The sequence below is a fragment of the Anoplophora glabripennis genome, unplaced genomic scaffold (assembly GCF_000390285.2).
Source record: "Anoplophora glabripennis isolate ALB-LARVAE unplaced genomic scaffold, Agla_2.0 scaffold1721, whole genome shotgun sequence".
Classification (NCBI taxonomy): Eukaryota; Metazoa; Arthropoda; class Insecta; order Coleoptera; family Cerambycidae; genus Anoplophora; species Anoplophora glabripennis.
In genome coordinates, this window is record NW_019417796.1 from 1 (window position 1) to 25603 (window position 25603).

General features: G+C 39.4%; 1 protein-coding gene across 2 annotated transcripts in view; it reads left to right on the top strand.

Annotated features, from left to right (window-relative positions):
- Positions 1-360: 360 nt before the first annotated feature.
- The window catches only part of LOC108915269 (signal transducing adapter molecule 1), a 38579-nt gene continuing 13336 nt past the window's right edge, over positions 361-25603 (top strand). Inside the window, exons 1-6 of one of the 2 annotated variants that reach the window (XM_018721249.1) lie at positions 361-533; positions 646-806; positions 859-1101; positions 12176-12452; positions 12521-12637; positions 21521-21700. In XM_018721249.1, coding sequence (XP_018576765.1) covers positions 485-533; positions 646-806; positions 859-1101; positions 12176-12452; positions 12521-12637; positions 21521-21700 — 1027 coding nt within the window. In that variant the 5' untranslated portion in view covers positions 361-484. The remainder of the gene's footprint in view (positions 534-645; positions 807-858; positions 1102-12175; positions 12453-12520; positions 12638-21520; positions 21701-25603) is intronic. The other variant, XM_018721250.1, reaches the window with a different exon arrangement.

Sequence of the window (25603 nt, forward strand, 5' to 3'; positions counted from 1 at the left end):
CCCTCGATCCCAAATCATTGAGGCCAATTTCTAGCCATGGAATAATGGCGATCCCAAATCATTGAGGACAATTTCTAGCCATGGAATAATGGCGCGGCGGTCGGTGATTAAGAGGAAAGAAAGGGATTATTTCCAGGTAGCCTTAATAAAGGCAGGTAGATTTTGCTCCTTGCACTACACTTTCACAAAACACGTCTGCTCTGCTCGGCTGCCCGCTCGGAACTGCACAGTAATCCCAAGTGCCCAGTATCATTTATCTAGGGAACTGCCCTAAGACTAAAGACTACTTATTGAAGTGAAGTTGGTGGTATTTTCTACATTTTTATTGGCAGCACTGTTCTATTTCTTCTAAAGTCAAAATTTATGTAGAAAAAATGACAGTTGTCAGGATTATAATTTCGTTATATGTATACTGACAGGAGCAAATAAATATTATTGCATATTTTGTTTAGACGATATTAAAAATAAAAAAGAAATAATAAAAATGGGGATATTTGGAGCATCAAATGATGTTACAGTTACTGAAGAAGTAGGTAAGTTATATGTTGGTTGAATGGCTTTTTACATGGAAACAATGTTATTTATCTGATAATCTATGTATGAGTCATATAGAACATATTAATTTCTTATTTTTTTACGATGTAGAAACGGCAACAAATGAGAAAAGTGTTGAAGAGGATTGGGGCGTTATTATGAACATTTGTGATAAGGCTGGCAAATCATCAGAGGCTGCAAGAAACTATCTAAAAGCTATAATTAGACGATTGTACAACAATGATCCTCATGTTGGGATAAAAGCTGTAACGGTATGTGTACTGTGGATATTCCATGGAAATAGTAATAAGTAATTTTTTTCAGCTTTTAGATGCTTGTGTAAAAAATTCAGGGAAAACCTTTCATGTAGAGGTTGCTTCAAGAGATTTTGAAAATGATTTCACTAAATTAATGACCAAAGCTCCTCCAAGTGTAGCCAAGAAATTAAGAGAGTCTTTAAAAAGGTGGGCTGAAACTGAATTTAAGATTGATGGTCAATTGAACCTTATACCTTCTTTGTATTCAAAGTTAAAAAACTCTGGATATGATTTTTCCTTAAGTGAAACAGTAAGTAGAATTTTTTTCTCTATTATAAATAGTTAAAAATTATACCACTAAATGAAATATTTTATAAAAATGTGAAGTATTCTGTAAGAACATGAATTGTTAAATTTATATTATTAGTCTATTAGTAATTTCACGACTATCGAACATAAGATTAACATTACATTATTCCTTACATTTTCATTTCATTACTCTTATCTAGGTTTGTTAAACAGCGGACATTTTATTTCTGAGTTTATTAATTTTTTTATATGTTCCTAGTTTAATCATATTTTTTGAGAGGACTGCAGCAAAATATCTTAATTTTTATATTGAAAAGACTTCTTTTGGTTGAACAATTTCGGGGCTGTATGCCAAGTTAAGACCTCTTGATGTTTTGACAGGCATCACTCTCTTCTTCAGAACAACCTGAAACTCCGTTAAACTAATATGGAGCTTTCATAAATGATTACAATCCACATAACTAAAAATTTTATTTTCTTCACATTGGCAATTAAATTTCTAAAAAATTAAAAATTATTAAAACAATGAAATCAAAATTATATTAACTCACAATATTCTGTTTCACCGGTTGTAATTGGTGTAATTTTTCACGAGATATTCAACCAATCAGAAGACGAGTAGGTACGAAATGGTGGCACCTTAAAATGTATCAATTTTGAAATATTTGTTCATTTATTAAATTATTAATGAGCATATATAACACATGATAAGTGGATCTTGCGTCTAGTGTCCTAAGTACATAATATTTTTTATAATAGAGAATTTTTAACTTTTGAATATTTGAAAAAGCAGCTGTTTGCCTGATAATAAATCCTAACATTCTTTTTGTGGAATCTGTAATATTTCTTATACCTTATGTTTTAAAAATAAAAGTCACTACTATATCTTAGACTAGGTTCTTAATACTAGCTTTGTTCCTAGTGCATTAGAAATACTTTCCAACAGTTAGGCGTGGTATCACATTTGATTCAAAATAATTAAATTTTATGTTTTTCTTCGAATGCCGTGTGTATATCATTAATAAATAAAAGTAAATTTTGCTATACTAAATTTTTTTTATTTACATATGTTGATAAAGTTTGGAGTAGATAATTTGTTCAAACAATACAGGGTGTAATTTTGAATGGGGGTCATATTTATACAGAGGCTGCCTTTGATCTTTAGAAACATAAGTTTGTTTTCTCAAATTCCATTGTGAAAACTGATTTTTTTTTACATTTTTTTCATAACTTCATACCCCGCTACTAGATGAGCTATTGTGACCTTAAATAACGGCACACGTTAGTTGCAGCACATACACACTTGGGACCTGCAATATGCATGGTTGTCAAATCTCATTATTTAAATAAAAAGTTTATAATTTTACTATAAAACAAATTTCCCCACTATCCGTTGTAAACTACTGTTCTTTGGCTCATTACTTTTATTGAATGGGGTTTGTCAGGAGCCATATCATACCACATAAACAAAAATTTAATTCTTTTAAACAAGATAAGCTATGAAAAAATACCTAGCAAGTAATCTAATGGAAAACTCAAACAGCAAAAAATAAATAATGATAAATGAGCTACACAAAAATAAGTAAATAATCTGTTTACTCACCTGATTTTTACAGTATATCCCCAAAATTTCCTCCATTACTGTCCAAACACGTCTCGATACAGTTGAGTCAAAAGTTGCCTTCTTTGTTGCATTTTTCCTGTACCTCTCGCAGAATTCTACATGTCTTGGTAATTCTTCCGGTTTCATTGCCAGTATTTTCTGCCATGTGATATAAATGTTATCCATGTAGGTTCAACGTTTATTAGTCCAAGAGTTGGCTGCAGAAACAGTGCCACATCTATGCCGGTTAGAAATACCTGGCACGAAAATGCTTATGCTATTACTCGTACAACATATTACAAACATTTTTAGGGATAAAATAATAATAATTCAATAAACAACTACATTAATTTTAAAACAATGGTTTTTATTTATTCGAAGATTTTATACAATATAGATGTGTGATACAATAAAATTTTTCACATATGTACATACTACAAAAGAATTGATTAAAACTTACAAATTTAGAAGTACACATTAAAACATACATATACAATTATTGTTTTTAAACATCATCATTACCATCGTCATCATTATCGTAATGATCATCGTCATCATTTTTGTTGCGGTCATCATTATCATCATTATGATCATCGTCAATATTATAAATTTGATTGCATTTTACTTCATCAAGCTCTACCATAACAATGTCCTCAACTAAAAGAGGTGTTCGAACTAAAGGGGTTCATTTATTGTCGTTAACTGTCCATCTATATAGCTATATACAGAATCTTGAAAAAAATATAGTAACTGACCCCTCTAAATTTTGGTCGTTCATTCAATCCAAGAGAAATTCATCAAGGATACCTGGTATAATGAGTTATAATGACAGTACATTTGACACTCCTCAGGATGTGGTTAATGGATTTTCAACTTTTTTTTCGAATGTGTACCTGCCCTCAAATGTGGCTCCCCTGAAATATTGTAACTCATTTGGTAGTACCTGTATAATTATTGATTCCATCTCAGAAGATGATATCATCAAAGCTTCCAAAAAATTGAAAAATAAAATGACATCTGGAGTTGATAATGTTCCAAGTTTTATAGTCAAAGATTGCATTTCTGCATTGGCTACACCACTATGCTTAATATTTAACCTTATATTGAAGAATTGTGAGTATCCTGACTTGTGGAAGTTGACTAGGATTTGTCCCATATTAAAGTCCGGTGACCCGTCACAAACTAGTAATTATAGACCTATTGCTATTCTATGCAATTTTGGAAAACTATTGGAAACGATCATTTATGACAATGTTTACAGTTCAATAAAACGAGTAATATCCCCCTTCCAGCACGGGTTTGTGGAAAATAGATCAACTGTGACAAATTTAACATGCATCACTCAGTATATATCTAGCATTCTTGACAGACGGGNCTTTTGGTTGAACAATTTCGGGGCTGTATGCCAAGTTAAGACCTCTTAATGTTTTGACAGGCATCACTCTCTTCTTCAGAACAACCTGAAACTCCGTTAAACTAATATGGAGCTTTCATAAATGATTACAATGCACATAACTAAAAATTTTATTTTCTTCACATTGGCAATTAAATTTCTAAAAAATTAAAAATTATTAAAACAATGAAATCAAAATTATATTAACTCACAATATTCTGTTTCACCGGTTGTAATTGGTGTAATTTTTCACGAGATATTCAACCAATCAGAAGACGAGTAGGTACGAAATGGTGGCACCTTAAAATGTATCAATTTTGAAATATTTGTTCATTTATTAAATTATTAATGAGCATATATAACACATGATAAGTGGATCTTGCGTCTAGTGTCCTAAGTACATAATATTTTTTATAATAGAGAATTTTTAACTTTTGAATATTTGAAAAAGCAGCTGTTTGCCTGATAATAAATCCTAACATTCTTTTTGTGGAATCTGTAATATTTCTTATACCTTATGTTTTAAAAATAAAAGTCACTACTATATCTTAGACTAGGTTCTTAATACTAGCTTTGTTCCTAGTGCATTAGAAATACTTTCCAACAGTTAGGCGTGGTATCACATTTGATTCAAAATAATTAAATTTTATGTTTTTCTTCGAATGCCGTGTGTATATCATTAATAAATAAAAGTAAATTTTGCTATACTAAATTTTTTTTATTTACATATGTTGATAAAGTTTGGAGTAGATAATTTGTTCAAACAATACAGGGTGTAATTTTGAATGGGGGTCATATTTATACAGAGGCTGCCTTTGATCTTTAGAAACATAAGTTTGTTTTCTCAAATTCCATTGTGAAAACTGATTTTTTTTTACATTTTTTTCATAACTTCATACCCCGCTACTAGATGAGCTATTGTGACCTTAAATAACGGCACACGTTAGTTGCAGCACATACACACTTGGGACCTGCAATATGCATGGTTGTCAAATCTCATTATTTAAATAAAAAGTTTATAATTTTACTATAAAACAAATTTCCCCACTATCCGTTGTAAACTACTGTTCTTTGGCTCATTACTTTTATTGAATGGGGTTTGTCAGGAGCCATATCATACCACATAAACAAAAATTTAATTCTTTTAAACAAGATAAGCTATGAAAAAATACCTAGCAAGTAATCTAATGGAAAACTCAAACAGCAAAAAATAAATAATGATAAATGAGCTACACAAAAATAAGTAAATAATCTGTTTACTCACCTGATTTTTACAGTATATCCCCAAAATTTCCTCCATTACTGTCCAAACACGTCTCGATACAGTTGAGTCAAAAGTTGCCTTCTTTGTTGCATTTTTCCTGTACCTCTCGCAGAATTCTACATGTCTTGGTAATTCTTCCGGTTTCATTGCCAGTATTTTCTGCCATGTGATATAAATGTTATCCATGTAGGTTCAACGTTTATTAGTCCAAGAGTTGGCTGCAGAAACAGTGCCACATCTATGCCGGTTAGAAATACCTGGCACGAAAATGCTTATGCTATTACTCGTACAACATATTACAAACATTTTTAGGGATAAAATAATAATAATTCAATAAACAACTACATTAATTTTAAAACAATGGTTTTTATTTATTCGAAGATTTTATACAATATAGATGTGTGATACAATAAAATTTTTCACATATGTACATACTACAAAAGAATTGATTAAAACTTACAAATTTAGAAGTACACATTAAAACATACATATACAATTATTGTTTTTAAACATCATCATTACCATCGTCATCATTATCGTAATGATCATCGTCATCATTTTTGTTGTGGTCATCATTATCATCATTATGATCATCGTCAATATTATAAATTTGATTGCATTTTACTTCATCAACAATAACAATGTCCTCAACTAAAAGAGGTGTTCGAACTAAAGGGGTTCATTTATTGTCGTTAACTGTCCATCTGCATTGTTCTGGTAAGAAATTGATGCAGCTTGCTTCTGTAGCATTTTGCCACATCGAAGTGACAAATGGTTTGCAAAATTTTTTATTTCAGTGACTTCCAACATGGTGGAAGTTGAGTTGAATCGAATCTTTTCATAAAATATTCTGCGACAGACGTTGACGTGAATTGGTTTTAGAAAATAAATAATCTAACATCATTGACATTACTAAATTAATTCTGTAAATCTTACAGTATATTCTTGCAATATTTACATACTTCGAAGGTTATCAACTTCGTCAATGTTATTTAAATCTGTGAATACTTGTTGAACTTGTGCATTTCTATTCAATTCTTTGAAAGGTTTAATTTTTCCTTTTTTTGTAGCTGTATAATCGCATCCCGTATATGCATGAAAACGGGGCAAAGCACGAAACACAAAATCACCAAGTTTTGTAGCTAATTGAGAGCAGTTGATGAAATTTATAACATTAGACTTTGATCCTTTCTGAAATATATTTCTAATATTCTTCATGTTTGCATACAACAAAATCTTGTTCAATAGTTTTCATTATTGAATTATTAACAGTTTGATAGGAGAAATATTCATCTATATTTGTTATATAAACCTTCTTATTGCACAAAAATGATGCCATACTATCGTTACACCAATATTCTGTTAAAAAAGTAACTAAAGCTTCTTTGAATTTAATATTTTTTAAAGTTTTATAAAAATCATTGGGTCTTCTTTGTGATGGTCCTAATATTGTATCAGGTGTATCAATTTCATTGCGATTATATATCTCTTTATACTTAATAGAAGTAATAAAATACTGATCAAAAATTATGTCAATTTCAGACGCTGTTGTGTTGCAAATTTTTGTTAATATTAATATAGCTTCTATACAAAAAATGTTCCATAGAAGGAACATACCAATTTCATGCACCAACTCCGCACTGGCACTAAATGATTTTTTTAAGTCACAGTAAGTAGTTACATTTGAAAAAATATTTTATTTGGTTAAACGATTGGCCAGCTTTTTTCAATCAATTATTAAGTCCCCAGGTATTTTTTTTTGGAAACTTATAATACTTTATTTTTTACTGAAAGCTATGAGTATGCCTCTCACGAAACTTCTGTGTTCTCCAAATCTCTATCGCATCTAAAAATGTTATTCGTGTCGGTGTTATTCTCCATCTGAGATATGCTCACTCAATCCTGTCTTTACCGCTATACAAACTAAAAATTATTTGTCTGCCCTCGAGCCCCTACAATACTGAAAATAAATTGATAAGTTATACATTTCCTTTTAAACATTAGCTACTAATTTAAAAACAAAGTGTTTAACAAGAAAAAAAGAAAGTAAAGAAATGTATCTTTGATGATTATTTTCATTACATAAGGATCTTTAGGATAATGGACATATACGATTTCAAGTGTACTCGTGAATAATTCAACTGACATACAAAAATGATGTGTATATGCAACATAAAAAAATAGCTTTTACAGTGACAAAAAGAAAAAGTATTTCATTTATATCTCTAGTTTCCAGCTGAGAACCAAATATTTTGATCATAGTTTCCGGGCACCCATATAATTAACAATAAAACTGAAAAAAAAGTTTCAAAAATTAATAAATCTATAAAAATTGTATGCAGTACAACAAGAAATGAAATTGACTTTTTTTTTCATGAATTGGAATATTTTCAAAAAAAAAAAGTATTTTATTTCGACTTAGAAAAGTTTTCTTATACTCGTATTGTCGTGGAACGATGTGATTGGTCACCGGTTCGGGTTGAATTACTGCTTTGCCATCAGTTGAGCCACACCACTCCTCATGACTTTTTGGGGCACCGACGGTAGCCTTTCACGTTCTTCATTTAACATTTAGATGGTGTCGGATGGAACGACTGCATCCTTTTTTATCAACGGTGCCGGGTGGTTATTTGCTTGCTCGCCGATAAGGGGGTTTCCAGTAGGCTCATGTACCTCTTCCATGACATTAGCCAATAGGGCAGCCAGGGGTGGATGGCTCTGAGACCTGCCTTCTTCCTCCATGGATAACGAGGTTGTTGGCTGCTTAGAAAGAGTCCACAATCTAATTTGTAATCCAAGACACAGATGTTGCACTTCACACTGTTTTAGTTCAAGAAGGGTTTCAACTGAGCCTGTATGTGAGTTCAAGTTTTTGAGGGTTTTGACTAACCCTGTATAGTGTTTTGCACTGGCTATGAAATCTTAGGATTTCTCAAACACTTGTGTGGTGGTTAACTGGTTCTGAGGTCCCTTAGGACACTGTGCCTCATAGGAAGTCGAGTGATTGGCAGGTAATGAGCTGGGTAGGGGTCTTCGTCATAGGTAAGGACTGACCTAGACTTGAGGAGCTGTGAGCTAATGAGCTTGAGGATGTGATTTTTGTAAAAAAAAATCTAACTTGGGTGGCGATTTTTGTAAGAAATTTAACTTAAAATTTTATAAAAAATATTTTTGGCTAAACATGCATGCATATTATCCTAGAGTTATACAAGATAAATTTTATCCAAAACTACTGACTTAAAATGGTTGAATACACACTCTGGCACACTCTCCTGCTTAAAGAAGCGTAAATGCCTAGAGTTGACGTTCAGTCGTAGACTAGGTTTTCATCTCTCTGGTTCAAGCCGGCTTCCAAAGCCCATAGCTGGAAATCAGGAAGTTGGTTTATGGCTTCTCCAGAATGTGGAAGTTTCCTGGATTTTCCAGAATAATGATGGACAGGGTGTTGTGTTGAATAGGTCCGGAATTCATAATATTCGGAAATTTTTTACATTTCCGAATTCAAACCTAGTATTCGGTCTCGACACGTAAACAAGCTGTCAGGGATGAGGGTTGCTACATAGGCGTGGTTTGAGTCACTTGGAGCAGTTTTTGGTCAGGGTGACTGCAAATTAGAAACATCAGTGAAAAGTACTCTTCGCCTTAACAGTGCCTGGTGGTGGCATCGGTCTGGGGCGATGACTGCTAAACTAACAGTTTGTGGTGTTCGGAGCAGATTTGAACACAAAAACGAAAAAAATTGGAAAGTGAGGTGATTTTTTGACTGCGCTCTGGTCATCATCATACAGGAGCTTCTGGTCCATTGGGACATCATCCTTGACTCTGGGTATGATAGATGTCGGTTTAAGTGGTTTCAATGTAGCTACCCGTTTTAAAAAAATACTATCACTGTAAAAGTTTGGACCGCTAAAAGGGAGAGGTAACCGGAGAAAACTATCACCTAGTATATCGATTTGACTAAAGCTTTAAGAAATAATACGCCATAATAGTCCAAACAAATGTGCCAAATTTAAACGCGATCGGTAAAAGGGTTATGAAAGTTATTAATTAAATTAGTTTTATTTTTGGCAACTTTGAAGGTTTGCAACTCAAAAACTAAAAATTTTTTGTTTAACTCCTTTTTCGTAGATCGTCTTTATTTATTGTCAAACATTGTCGGTGACATTTGTGGACACCCGGTAGTTCCTTAGTTCCTTTTTTTACATAATGCATATGATAATATAATCGATGGCTTTGGGGTAATGGCCACTTAGGTATATATTTTGCCAAAATAATCGGAATTATTCATTATTCATATTTATACATACCAAACACGAAAATTAGGTCATATCTTGTCCGCTATACAGTTGATTTTTTATGCATTATTTTACAGTGGTAGAAACTTCAGCTCAATAAAATTTTTTAACAAGTACAACATTTTATTATTGCTCCCATCAGGGCATAAATCAGGAAACCAGCTAATAAATTTATTAATTTTATAGTCACAGTTCAGCCGATGAGGTATTTTTAAATTTCTTTAGAAGCGGCCCCTATAACATACATTTTGCCCTGTTAAACAGGAAGGTCGCAACTGACATTTTGTTGGTTTTGAGATAAAGTTTTTATACGACTTTCAATAACACACCTTTTCTGATAAGTATTTTTGTTGAGAATTACTAAGTTAAATTGTCATATCTACTCAGATTTACCATCATCTTCATCTTCATCTTCTAGTGGTTGGTCCTTTAAAAGGCCCAAAGCACTGCGGCCTAATTAGGCCTATTGTGCGTCCCACTACTAGTCCTATTCAGCAAGTAGATTTGTCCTTTTTACAAAGTCCAAAAGCTTCCTTGCTGACACTTCTCTCAGTTCCTTGGGTTCCAAATAGGGTCTCCCAAGGAGCGCCATTCTGCTACGTGCAAATCCCGGGCACTCGCCCAGGATATGCAGAGAAGTTTCATCCGCCGATTCACATCCTCGGCAGACCGGACTGTCTANATTGCAGGCTCTCCTCGTTGAAGGCGGTGATCGCTAGCGTTCCCCCCCTTCGACGACACTCCAGGAAGCGCGGTCGTGTACCCTCGCCCGCGATCCCATCAATGGCCCCCAGAAGCGCCGACTGGACAAGTCCCATCTGGTCCTCATCCATTCGGACCTCCGGGTATCCATGGGGGACCACCACTGCTTGGATCCCCGACAGCGCCTCCCCGTAAGTCTTGCCACGCTGTCCCGTGGCCTTAGGCCTCTTGGAAACAGGCCGGTCGGAAATCGGCTCACTACCGTCCGACCGTCCACGTTTCTTCCCGAGTCCACTTGGCCCCGGTTCAGCAGCCTGCGGAGTTAGAGTGGTACTTGAGCCAGGTTCCGTCACCGGCCCCTGTCCTTTTCCCGCCTCTGCCTTCCGCAGTTTTTTAAGTTTGCGCTTTTGCGCACCAGACAATTTCTTCCTACCTTCCAGGTTCAGTCTGTCGACTCCCCTAGAGATAGTAGTCACTGGTGTTTGCTTCCCAGTGGCTGTTTTATTTTCCGCCTGGTCAGCAATTACTGCTTCCCCGGCGGATGTTGACGGCCCCCTTTCGGGTTCCCGTTTTTTTGATTTATGGTCCATAAAGGTCCCACGAGTCTGGAGGAAATAAAAGTCACCGCCAGGTAGTGCCCCATGCCTGACGGAAGGCTAAATACGATGGGGTGCGCCAGGTTCCCCAAAGAGATCGTTTGCGATGCGACATTTTTACCTACCCCCGCACCATTCAGCCCTCGGCACGATGCGTTTCCACCTTGGCTTGGGTAGCTGAGCTGTTTCTTAGTTTTCACTACTCTCCCTCTACCTTTCCGGCTTGGGTGACCCTGCCAGGAGTATGAAACTCCCACCGGTTTAGCTCTTGGGTTCACTGTAGCTACTTAAGCCCCTCCACCAGCGACAAGGTCATACAGCTCCCAGGAGGGGCAGATTTACCATAGATAAGACAGTTATTTTGCTAGGTAATCTCAGATATAACAATTTTGTTTAGTATACTTTAGAATATGATGAACTTTTAATTGAATTGTTGAATTGAATAATTGTTTGTGATACAGGGTATGGTGTTGAAATTATACCAGAGATTGCTTTGGTTCTTGCAACTATTAAGAATAAACCTAATTTTCATAAAAATGTCCAACAACCTTCTTGCTTACGAAAAAGCAGCACTAACAAATGAAACGAGCCATAATTAAGCTTTGGCTTCACATAATACTTCAATTTTTATAAAAAAAATACATTTTTTTCTGAAAAATTGAATTATTGAATTATTAAAAAATAATTTCTGTTCAGACACAAATTATGGGGCATTAAGTACAGAGTCTTTATAAGTGTTTACGAGCCACGAGGCAGCCGAGCTTACGCAACCTAACAACGCACGATTGGTACTGGTCAAAAAAATTTCTTAAATCTTGGTGTCACTAATATTATTGATTAGTTTTTATTGAACATCACGTCTATTCTCGAGTTAATGCGATCACTGATTGGTTGAATAGAATATCGTGGAAAATTACTTCAATCAGTGATCACATTACCTCGAGTGTAGACGTAACGGTTTGCTACTGTTTATTGGAAATGAATTATTAATATTGGTAATGCCAAGATATAGAAAATTTTTGTTATCAATACCATTGTTGGGTTACCTAAGCTTGGCGGTCATGTAGCTTGCAAACATTTATAAAGGCCCTGTTTATTCTAATGCAGAGATTTTATTTTATAATTCATATAAACTATAAAGTGGTTGTATTTAGTGCAAATTAGTGTACTCTTCAGTGTTGATGGTCGCTTTTGTAAATCTTATTTTATTTTTTAATTTTAGCCAGTAAAAAAAGCAACACCTCTGATTAAAGACCCTAATGTAGTTGAATCACAAGAAGAAGAGGAACAAATTTTAAAGGCTATTGAGCTTTCACTAAAAGAAACAGGATCTCCTAGATCGTCATCAGGACAAACATCTATTTATCCTTCTGTAAATACTAGTGGAATGGCATCTTCTTCAAGTTCCACACCAGGTAAAGAACTGAGAAAAGTAAGAGCTCTCTACGATTTTGAAGCAGCTGAAGATAATGAATTAACTTTTAGCAGTGGAGAAATTGGTAGGTCCTCAGTACTTATTTTACACTGAAATGAATTATCTTACATATTCATAATGTTATATTTTCAGTATTTGTGATAGATGATTCAGATCCAAATTGGTGGAAGGGTAGTAATCAAAGAGGAGAAGGTTTGTTTCCAGCAAACTTTGTGACTGCCGATTTATCAGTAGAACCAGAAAAATTCTGTAAGTTTTAACAATATCTTTATAACTGAACATCTGACCATAAAAATATTCAGTCAGTTTTTGGCTGCTTATACTACAAAATTCAAATATAGCTATATCTATTAGCTATATATTTCATTAAGCTAATTTCTTTTTATAATAAATCTTATCATTGTTTGACATCATTTGATAAGATATTACAAAAAATATGTTTTTAATTTGTTTGAATTAGTTTTAAAATAGAGCAAAAAACATGTATACAAGATGTAATTATAATTCTTGAAAACATTTTTATCACAAAATAAAAAAAATTCATGAATCCATAAATACTTCATTTTCGAGATGTAGAGTGTTAAAGTACAGGGTGTCCCGAAATTAATGCATTGTCCACAAACACGGTGGTTTTGGACCCGTTTGGAGATGGTGACGTGGTTGGGGGTATCCCTAAGAATCCCCAGGGCACGCTGGATGCGTGCAGGAAGCGTTTCTGCACGGCCACGGCTGCTTCTGCGGATGTCGGGTTCGGTTTGCGTTGTGGAACGATAGGTGTAGGGTTCCCCTTAATTAATAAGTAAAGGGGAACTTGTTAACGAATTCTTTTTTCCCTATTTTTTGGAATGGCAGACCAAGCCGTGCGACAAGCTGAGGGGAACAGTCTTAATATACCCCGAAGGGTCGCTGATACTCGGTACTACTACCACTTTCTAACTACTGGTGGGGAAGATTCCCCCGTGTGTATTTAAAAAATTGGTAGCAACTACTAGCCACTAAAGGAGCGGACAATGAGAGGTTATTCAATTCAAACACTATAATACAAGTGTGAAGACCAACTCAGAGATGCTTCTCGTGTCAAGTCTCGACTGAGAGTGAGCTACCGCGGCAAAACTCGGCGGTTATTTAATGAGTAGCGGTCGGACCGAGGACTGGACATCGAGTGTGTCGCAGCCTGTCGTTGAAAAAGGCCCCTTGCAGGAAATCACGCGACACAATGTTGGATTTTTCTTGTGTCCCGTGACACCCCCAGGGTTTCGGAAAAGCATCTCTGAGTGTTGGTGTTTTGTTTTTATTCTATCAAGAAAAAATGGTTAAATACATGGCAAAATACAGTATATAGAATAATATATATGAAATAGTTGGTACTGAAAAATAGGTTAGTGTATGTTAGAGTGTCTTTGGCATTGCGGGGGGCTATCCAACGCTGGCTGCTCCGGTAGTCCGGCTGGCGGCTGGTTGGCTCTACTGGGGGTTGGCCGACGTCCCTGGCCTCTCGTGGGGACGTGGCTGCTGAGTCCTCTTGGTGGGCGGCGGAGAAATAGCGACCATCCTCACTGGACGTCGCTTGCGCCTTATATCAAGGTGTCCGGGAAAATGCTGGGTCGGTCGCTTGGTTGGACCGCCTACAGCGGGTGATGGCTGGTTCGGGGGTTTGGTCTCTGCATGTGGCCTAGCATGGCTAGGGCCTGGTGTCGCCTCAGGGTAGGCTATCAGTGGACATGGAGGGCAGTCGTCATCCAGACGTTGGACCCGTCCATGGTCCGTAGGTTGCCGTCCTGGTTGGCTGGTTGGCTTTATTAGCCTACCAGGGTGGAGACCGTCTTGGTCTTGGGCTTCGGTATAGGGTAGTCGTGGCTCTGTTGGCCGGTCGAGGTGTGGACCATCCTGGTCCTGAGCCTCGACTTGGGGTGCCACTGGCTCTATTGGCCGGCCGGGGTGCAGGTCATCCAGACCTTGGTTCTCGACTTCTGCGGCTTCCGGTGGTGGCATCTCCGACCTTCCAGGTAGACGGTCAGACGTGGCAATTCGGCATTGGCTGGGACGACCTCAATGGTAATGTTGTTGAGGTCGCCGACAAGGGCTTCGACATCCATGTTGTCGAAGGGGTTTGGTTCGATTGCCGAGAGAGGCGATTCGACAATCGGACCTGGATCTGGGAGGCTCACTGCCTCGGTGGCTGGGCTGGAGCCCTGGCTGAGGTCTGGCTCGGACCTGCAGCAGGTTGGTTTGGGGCCGGACGGGTACTGGTGCTTGGTTGAGTTTGATCCTGGTAATTGTGGAAGGACACCTCGCTGTCCAGCAGGGAAGGCCTCAAAGGCAGTCGTGGTGGCGTACCAGGTAGGCACGGTGATGGCTCCATGTCGGATGGTTTAAAATTTTTTTTTTTTTAAATTTTTATTTATTTTTTTATTTTGTTTGGTTTTATTTTGTTTTTTTTTTGTTGGATTTATTTTTATTTTATTTTATTTTTTTTATTTTTTTGGATTTATATTTATTTTATTTTATTTTATTATTTTTTTTTTTTTTTTTTTTTCAAAAATGGTCTTCAGACCTAGGGTGGACCTGGTGGACCTGGAGCGGACCTAGTATGGGCCTGGAGGACCTGTAGCAGACCTGGTGCGGACCTGGTGGACCTGGAGTACGCCTGGTGGAGGCTTGGTGGACCCTTGTGGACCTAGGGTGGACGTAGTAGACCTGGAGTAGGCCTAGCGTGGACGTAGTGGACCTGGTGGACCTGGATTGGACCTGGTGGAGACCTAGTGGACCTGGACTAGGCCTGGTAGTCGTCGAAGATGCTTCGCTGGGATCGCACAGGCTCCCTTGCCTGTGTAGGTAACCTGGATATCGGTTACTCGAGCCTCACGTGCTGGGCGCCATGTCCACGAACGCGGTTGTTTGTGGACACGTTTTGGGGATGGCGACGTGGTTGGGGGTATCCCTAAGAATCCCCAGAACACGCTGGATGCGTGCAGAAAGCGTTTCTGCACGGCCGCGGCTGCTTCTGCGGATGTCGGGTTCGACTCGCGTTGTGGAACGATAGGTGTAGGGTTCCCCGTAATTAATAAGTAAAGGGGAACTTGTTACGAATTCTTTTTTCCCTATTTTGTGGACTGGCAGACCAGGCCGTACCACAAGCTGAGGGGAACAGCCTTAATATACCCCGAAGGGTCGCTGATACTCAGTACTACTACTATTTAAAAAAATTGGTAGCGACTACTCGTCACTAAAGGAGCGGACAATGAGAGGCTATTCGATTCAAACACTATAATACAAGTGTGAAGACCAACTCAGAGATGCTTCTCGTGGCAAGTCTCGACTGAGAGTGAGCTACCGAGGCAAAACTCGGCGATTATTTAATGAACAGCGGTCGGACTGAGGACTGAACGTCGAGTGCGCCGCAGCCTGCTGTTCCAAAAGGCCCCTGGCAGTAAATCACGAGGCGCAATGTTGGATTTCTTTGCGTCCCGTGACACCCCCGGGGTTTCGGAAGAGCATCTCTGAGTGTTGGTGTTTTGTTTTTATTCTATAAAGAAAAAATGGTTGAATACATGTCAAAATACAGTATACAGTATACATATATATGAAATAATTGGAACTAAAAAATAGGTTAATTATGTTAGAGTGTCTTTGGCACGGGGGGGGCTGTCCAACGCTGGCTGCTCCGGTAGTCCGGCTGGCGGCTGGTTGGCTCTACTGGGGGTTGGCCGACGTCCCTGGCCTCTCGTGGGGACGTGGCTGCTGAGTCCTCTTGGTGGGCGGCGGAGAAATAGCGACCATCCTCACTGGACGTCGCTTGCGCCTTATATCAAGGTGTCCGGGAAAATGCTGGGTCGGTCGCTTGGTTGGACCGCCTACAGCGGGTGATGGCTGGTTCGGGGGTTTGGTCTCTGCATGTGGCCTAGCATGGCTAGGGCCTGGTGTCGCCTCAGGGTAGGCTATCAGTGGACATGGAGGGCGGTCGTCGTCCAGACGTTGGACCCGTCCATGGTCCGTAGGTTGCCGTCCCGGTTGGCTGGTTGGTTTTATTAGCGGGTGGTGGCTGGCTCGGGGGTTTGGTCTCTGCATGTGGCCTAGCATGGCTAGGGCCTGGTGTCGCCTCAGGGTAGGCTATCAGTGGACATGGAAGGCGGTCGTCATCCAGATGTTGGACCCGTCCGTGGTCCGTACGTTGCCGTCCCGGTTGGCTGGTTGGTTTTATTAGCGGGTGGTGGCTGGCTCGCGGGTTTGCATGTGGCCTAGCATGGCTAGGGCCTGGTGTCACCTCAGGGTAGGCTATCAGCGGACATGGAGGGCGGTCGCCATCCAGACGTTGGACCCGTCCATGGTCCGTAGGTTGCCGTCCCGGTTGACTAGTTGGTTTTATTAGTGGGTGGTGGCTGGCTCGGGGGTTTGCATGTGGCCTAGCATGGCTAGGGCCTGGTGTTGCCTCAGGGTAGGCTATCAGTGGACATGGANAGTGGACCTGGTGGAGGCCTAGTGGACCTGGACTAGGCCTGGTAGTCGTCGAAGATGCTCGAAGGTGCTTCGCTGGGATCGCACAGGCTCCCTTGCCTTGTTGTAGGTAACCTGGATATCGGTTACTCAAGCCTCACGTGCTGGGCACCATGTCCACGAATGCGGTGGTTTCGGACCCGTTTGGAGATGGTGACATGGTTGGGGGTATCCCTAAGAATCCCCAGGGCACGCTGGATGCGTGCAGAAAGCATTTCTGCACGGCCGCGGCTGCTTCTGCGGATGTCGGGTTCGGCTCGCGTTGTGGAACGATAGGTGTAGGGTTCCCCTTAATTAATAAGTAAAGGGGAACTTGTTACGAATTCTTTTTTCCCTATTTTGTGGACTGGCAGACCAGGCCGTACCACAAGCTGAGGGGAACAGCCTTAATATACCCCGAAGGGTCGCTGATACTCAGTACTACTACTATTTAAAAAAATTGGTAGCGACTACTCGTCACTAAAGGAGCGGACAATGAGAGGCTATTCGATTCAAACACTATAATACAAGTGTGAAGACCAACTCAGAGGTGCTTCTCGTGTCAAGTCTCGACTGAGAGTGAGCTACCGAGGCGAAACTCGGCGGTTATTTAATGAGTAGCGGTCGGACCGAGGACTGGACATCGAGTGTGTCGCAGCCTGTCGTTGAAAAAGGCCCCTGGCAGGAAATCACGGGACACAATGTTGGATTTTTCTGGCGTCCCATGACACCCCCCGGAGTTTCGGAAAAGCATCTCTGAGTGTTGGTGTTTTGTTTTTATTCTATCAAGAAAAAATGGTTAAATACATGGCAAAATACAGTATATAGAATAATAATATGAAATAGTTAGTACTGCAAAATAGGTTAGTGTATGTTAGAGTGTCTTTGGCACTGGGGGGGGGGCTGTCCAATGCTGGCTGCTCCGGTAGTCCGGTTGGCGGCTGGTTGGCTTTGCTGGGGGTTGGCCGACGTCCCTGGCCTCTCGTGGGGACATGGCTGCTGAGTCCTCTTGGTGGGCGGCGGAGAAATAGCGACCATCCTCACTGGACGTCGCTTGCGCCTTATATCAAGGTGTCCTGGAAAATGCTGGGCCGGTCGCTTGGTTGGACCGCCTACAGCGGGTGGTGGCTGGCTCGGGGGTTTGGTCTCTGCATGTGGCCTAACATGGCTAGGGCCTGGTGTCGCCTCAGGGTAGGCTATCAGTGGACACGGAAGGCGGTCGTCATCCAGACGTTGGACCCGTCCGTGGTCCGTACGTTGCCGTCCCGGTTGGCTGGTTGGTTTATTAGCGGGTAGTGGCTGGCTCGCGGGTTTGCATGTGGCCTAGCATGGCTAGGGCCTGGTGTCACCTCAGGGTAGGCTATCAGCGGACATGGAGGACGGTCGTCATCCAGACGTTGGACCCGTCCATGGTCCGTAGGTTGCCGTCCCGGTTGACTAGTTGGTTTTATTAGTGGGTGGTGGCTGGCTCGGTGGTTTGCATGTGGCCTAGCATGGCTAGGGCCTGGTGTCGCCTCAGGGTAGGCTATCAGTGGACATGGAGGGCGGTCGTCGTCCAGACGTTGGACCCGTCCATGGTCCGTAGGTTGCCGTCCTGGTTGGCTGGTTGGTTTTATTAGCGGGTGGTGGCTGGCTCGGGGGTTTGCATGTGTCCTAGCATGGCTAGGGCCTGGTGTCGCCTCAGGGTAGGCTCTCAGTGGACATGGAGGGCGGTCGTCGTCCAGACGTTGGACCCGTCCATGGTCCGTAGGTTGCTGTCCCGGTTGGCTGGTTGGTTTTATTAGCGGGTGGTGGCTGGCTCTGTTGGCCGGTCGAGGTGTGGACCGTCCTGGTCCTGGGCCCCGACTTGGGGTGCCGCTGGCTCTATTGGCCGGCCGGGGTGTAGGTCATCCAGACCTTGGTCCTCGGCTTCTGCGGCTTCCGGTGGTGGCATCTCGTCTTCCTCGTCCGAGGAGACGTCATCATGGACTGGATTGCCCGGTGGTGCTGGGCTTGTTGGTCGAAAAGGAGGGTCACGGCTTGGGTGCCCTGACTGGTGACGGTAGTGTTACCACAGGCAAGTTGCACCTGGGTAACATGATCGCCCTGGGTGGCTGTTGGTTGGACAAGATCGGCTCGCACTATGTTGAGGGCGGCTCCAGAATCAATTAGGGCGGTGCATCTCTGACCTTCCAGGTAGACGGTCAGACGTGGCAATTCGGCATTGGTTGGGACGACCTCATTGGTAATGTGGTTGAGGTCGCCGACAAGGGCTTCGACATCCATGTTGTCGAATGGGTTTGGTTCGATTGCCGAGAGAGGCGATTCGACAATCGGACCTGGATCTGGGAGGCTCACTGCCTCGGTGGCTGGGCTGGAGCCCTGGCTGAGGTCTGGCTCGGACCTGCAGCAGGTTGGTTTGGGGCCGGACGGGTACTGGTGCTTGGTTGAGTTTGATCCTGGTAATTGTGGAAGGACACCTCGCTGTCCAGCAGGGAAGGCCTCAAAGGCAGTCGTGGTGGCGTACCAGGTAGGCACGGTGATGGCTCCATGTCGGATGGTTTAAAATTTTTTTTTTTTTAAATTTTTATTTATTTTTTTATTTTGTTTGGTTTTATTTTGTTTTTTTTTTGTTGGATTTATTTTTATTTTATTTTATTTTTTTTATTTTTTTGGATTTATATTTATTTTATTTTATTTTATTATTTTTTTTTTTTTTTTTTTTTCAAAAATGGTCTTCAGACCTAGGGTGGACCTGGTGGACCTGGAGCGGACCTAGTATGGGCCTGGAGGACCTGTAGCAGACCTGGTGCGGACCTGGTGGACCTGGAGTACGCCTGGTGGAGGCTTGGTGGACCCTTGTGGACCTAGGGTGGACGTAGTAGACCTGGAGTAGGCCTAGCGTGGACGTAGTGGACCTGGTGGACCTGGATTGGACCTGGTGGAGACCTAGTGGACCTGGACTAGGCCTGGTAGTCGTCGAAGATGCTTCGCTGGGATCGCACAGGCTCCCTTGCCTGTGTAGGTAACCTGGATATCGGTTACTCGAGCCTCACGTGCTGGGCGCCATGTCCACGAACGCGGTTGTTTGTGGACACGTTTTGGGGATGGCGACGTGGTTGGGGGTATCCCTAAGAATCCCCAGAACACGCTGGATGCGTGCAGAAAGCGTTTCTGCACGGCCGCGGCTGCTTCTGCGGATGTCGGGTTCGACTCGCGTTGTGGAACGATAGGTGTAGGGTTCCCCGTAATTAATAAGTAAAGGGGAACTTGTTACGAATTCTTTTTTCCCTATTTTGTGGACTGGCAGACCAGGCCGTACCACAAGCTGAGGGGAACAGCCTTAATATACCCCGAAGGGTCGCTGATACTCAGTACTACTACTATTTAAAAAAATTGGTAGCGACTACTCGTCACTAAAGGAGCGGACAATGAGAGGCTATTCAATTCAAACACTATAATACAAGTGTGAAGACCAACTCAGAGATGCTTCTCGAGTCAAGTCTCGACTGAGAGTGAGCTACTGAGGCAAAACTCGGCGGTTATTTAATGAGTAGCGGTCGGACCGAGGACTGGACGTCGAGTGCGTCGCAGCCTGCCGTTCAAAAAGGCCCCTGGCAGGAAATCATGGGGCGCAATGTTGGATTTTTCTTGCGTTCCGTGACAGCATCAAAATTTGGTCATAGAATCTTGAGTCAAATTTAGGGACTCGTATTTTATCTTTTTGCCAAGTGGCCCCCCCTTTCCGAGTTACAGCCCCCTGAAATCTGCCCCTGTTTTTTTTTATTTCAGAACCCTGTTGTACAAGAATCTCTAAATTTGGTACACAGGGATTTAATGACATGTGGAATCTGATAGTGCTATGCTTTTTGGCGGGGAACCCTCTTAAGACACTTTCTCGTGGCCCCCCTTGCCTCTGGACCCAAAAAAAAAATTGGTCGGAAATTTGAATTTCTTAAAAATTATTAGTGAGATAGAAAGCCATTGAATTTAGAAAAATTTTTTTTCTCTTAAAATTTTTTTCGTAAAATGCAATGTTTTTGAGGAAAATGCCGAATCACTATACATTCGATCACATTTTGACATTTTTCTCGAGAACATTGCGTTTTATGAAAAAAGTAAAGAGACAAAAAAGTTTCTGAATTTAATGGCATTCTAGCGGACTAATAATTTTTAAGAAATTTAAATATGCGACCAAATTTTTTTGGCTCCAAAGACAAGGGGGCCCAGGAAAAATTGTCTTAAGGGGGTTCCCCGCCAAAAGCGTAGCACCATCAGATTCCACATGTCATAAAACCCCTGTGTACGAAATTTAGTTACAACAGGGTTCTGAGATATAAGAAAAAGATTATTCTTAGAGGCAGATTTCAGGGGGTTGTAACTCCAAAAGAGGGGGCCACTTGGCAAAAATAAAAAATACGGGTCCCCTAAACATGTCTTAAGAATATGTGATCAAATTTTGTTACATTAATTTCGGGGCACCTTGGAGAGATAAATATTTTTGAATTTGTGATTTTTTCATATTATTTACATAGCTAATATCTATGCAATTTAAAAGGAATAATATTTTTTTCTCTCATTTTTAACACCCTTTATTGCAAATCATGACAAGTATATGTTTATTGAATCTTTTGGGTTAATTTGCAATGTAAAATTTTTATTGAATCAACATGTTTTCAGTATACGAGAAGGCTAAGAAAATGGTACAGTTTAAAGAGACGGCAGAAGTTAAATTCTTGAAAGAGGAACTTGTAAATATAGAGATAAACGAAGAAAAAATTGACAGATTATTACATTTACTACATGAAGCTGATCCTACAAACCTTGAAGCAGATACTGACGAAATGTTAAATTTAGAAAGTAAGTTGTATCGATACAGAATTTTAGAACCTTTACTATTTTACTTAGATCATAGGTCATCCATATCATCTTACTTGCTGAACAGTGGAGATTTTTGTGGTTTGGTATAATTTTGTTCCTTTGTTTCCATATATTAAATCAGTGGCGGCGTGTGAACATTGATTGAATGTTTTCTGCTTAGGGTTGTTACATTTGTTGAATTGAATTCCGGGATATTAAGTGCCCGGAGAGTCCCTAAATGGCGCCGCAGGCGAAAAATTTTTAAATTTTCAAGGTCACGCATTTTCCTGGCACTTCTGAATTTCAAGGAACAATCCATTTATACAAATATACAGATTTTCACAAGAACGATTTTTGAAATTGATACCTTTTTGAAATATCTATTCACGAATTACCTACTGACGGTATAAATAAATTGAAATAAACTAAATATATTTTATTAAATTATTGAATATTGTTTATAAACAAAAAAATCGTTTGTGAAATTTACCAACGATTCAATGAATTTTAATTTTCCTCGCTGTATTATGATTTTTTCTTTATCTTTTTTTATATACATAAAATCCCAAAAATCAACGTTAAGCCGGAAACGGGTGATAGGCCAAGTCGTGACAGTTATTAGAAAAATATAAAAAAAAGTCTTTGTCATGTACTTTTCAAATTATAAATATCAAAAAATAAATTGGAAAAACTGACATCCTGTGATGATCTATCAAGTCCTGTGACTACAAATATTAATGTTTCGTCAATGTTTTCTCTGTAATGTAATCATGAATAACCCTTCTGTAAATTACAGTTTAAAATTAAAACATAACTGCCTCAATTTCAAATAAAATGTTGGATTTTTGCCCAACATAAAATTCAAAATAATTACATCACCCGACTTTAACCGACTGTACTGTAAAAAAAATGTACTACACTATTTAGGCAAGTAATTTTATAAGATGGCGCATTTAGTCCGGATACTTCTTTGTTTAGGAAAAAAAAATTTTTTTAGTGGAACCTGATTTCAGGCCAATTTTCAGGCCAAAAAATTTTTTTTTCCTAAACGAAGTAATCTAGCAAGTATCATACCATTTTAGAATCCGGACTAAATGCGCCATCTTTTAAAATTACTTGCCAAAATAGTGTAGTACATTTTTTTTACAGTACAGTCGGTTAAAGTCGGGTGATGTAATTATTTTGAATTTAATGTTGGGCAAAAATCCAACATTTTATTTGAGACTGAGGCAGTTTTTTCCAATTTATTTTTTGATACTTATAATTTGAAAAGTACATGACAAAGATTTTTTTTTTTATATTTTTCTAATAACTGTCACGACTTGGCCTATCGCCCGTTTCCGGTTTAACGTTGATTTCTGGGACACCCTGTATATGTAGGGTGTCTTGAAATTCATGCAACAAAATTTGGTCATAGATTCTTAAGACAAATTTAAGGAACCCATATTTTTTCTTTTTGCCAACTGGCCCCCTGTTTCAGAATTATAGCCCCCTGAAATCAGCCCCTAAGAAGTCTTTTTTATATCTCAAAACCATGTACTTACTAGAATCATTAAATTTGGTACACATGGGTTTTATGACATGTGGAATCTCACAGTGCTACGTTTTTTAGCGAGAAACCCCCTTAAGACGCTTTTTCATGGGCCCCCTTGTCTTTGGAACCAGAAAAATTTGGTCGCAAATTTGATTTTTTTTTTTTATTATTAGTTAGCTAGGAAGCCATTGAATTAAGAAACTTTTTTGTCTCTTGATATTTGTTTTGTAAACGCAATGTTTTTGAAGAAAATGGCGAATCATGATATGCATTCGATCACATTTTGACATTTTTCTTGAAAACATTGCGTTTTACGAAAAAAGCATAAAGAGATAAAAAGTCTCTAAATTTAATGGCTTTCTAGTAGACTGATAATTTTTAAGAAATTTAAATATGCGACCAAATTTTTTTGGCTCCAAAGACAAGGGGGCCCACGAAAAATTGTCTTAAGGGGGTTCCCCGACAAAAAATTAGCACCATCAAATTCCACGTATCATAAAACCCCTGTGTACCAAATTTAGTGATTCTCGCACAACAGGGTTCTGAGATATAAAAAAAAATTATTTTTAGGGGTGGATTTCAGGGGGCTGTAACTCCGAAAGAGGGGGCCAGTTGGCGAAAATAAAAAATACGGGTTCTCTAAATTTGTCTTAAGAATCTGTGACCAAATTTTGTTGCATGAATTTCGGGACACCCTGTATTATATTCCGGAAGTTATACGTGCAAATCTGAAATCAGGGACCATACAGCTAATTCCCGGTACAATCGCAGAAAATCCCAGTCATACCCATGTGCCTAGATGTTCTTTTAATATGCCTTTAAGATCTGCACTAAAATTTATGAGTCCACGAAACACATCAGGGTTGTCCGCATTTTCTGTTTCGTCGTGTCCGCGAAGTGCTAATTCGAAAGCTCCGCAAAATTTTATGCAATTTATGATATTAGATAATACATAACGATTTTTCGTTACCTGTTCATTGTGTTTCCGTATATTATCCCAACATCCAGAATCTAACTGAATTCTTATGGTTTATTTTATCAAATGACTTAAATCTTTTACACTGTATATTGTCCATGCTTTATCCCCACCGAAAAGTAAGCATGGAAAACAAAACAGTATATTTTTTATTATCACACCCGCACACCCAGTCTGCTTTTGTGTATACATTATTGTTAAATTGTCTTTTATAACTTTTACTTCGGCTTGTTCCATTAACTTCAATATTTAATTGTGGTGTTGGCCAAACCTAATTCTTTTATTTTTAGTTTATCCTCATAAGGCAGAGAACGAAATAAAGTTTTTTGTAAAAACAAAACGTTATTCATTTTAATAACTATAATATCCGTAGACGCCTAAACAAAAATATTCACACGTGCCGCTCGCAGAAATAAACCACCACATACCACGTACGAAATATTACTGCCAATTACTGCATCTACTGCAGCAGTGGCTGTCGTTGCAGCCACATAAGCCAATATAAAAGTGTACTGGGTCATGTGCCTGATTAGCCAATAAAAACAAAGGACGCATTTAACTGTTCGCTGTGCACACATTTTATATATGGGGTTGCATATATTAAGGAGCATAGCTCGCGTCGTAATAAATAATAATATAAGCTCCTAGATTTATTTTAGCGCGAATACATTTGGATTCTAAATATTTTGTTGATATTTAATATTTTAATATGATTAAATACATAAAATTTTATGTATTCTGCAGCTCCGCAGCTCTTATGGTTAAACCGCCACTGTATTAAATACATTGCTGATAACTTCTTATTTATGCTAAATTAAGTTCTTTTGATGCTTGTGGTTGGTAAGAAAGTTTCTACCATCACGGAAGATACAACACAGGGGAATATTAAAATGAACCCTGATTTAAATGATTGCTGTACAATTTGGAAATGTGAATACATCAGTAACCTGTTTCACTTTAAACTGTAATGCACTACTTTGTAATTTAAGTTGTAAGTTAAATTGGTTGCTAAATGAGGTGTTGAATTGATGATTTATAATTTCTTACAAATTTAATATTTCAAAATTCACGGAGACGGTCCTAACATTTTATACCTATACCTTATTATCTGTTGAATATAGGGAAAGTAGCAACAAAATGATTATATACAGGGTGTCCCAGTGTGAGCATGCAAAAATTCACCAGGGGATAGACCAGACCAAAATAAGATTAAAATTGTTATAAAATATTTTTCTGCGATGCACTCACACTGAATTACAGGGTGTTTGCACGTGTGGAGTGATGAGTATCTTAAAGAAACACGACCTTAACTGAACTCAAAGTTTTAAATCCGTGACATTGCTACGCGAACCGAAACATACAGACCTGCAAATGTCATTTTTCTCAAGAATGG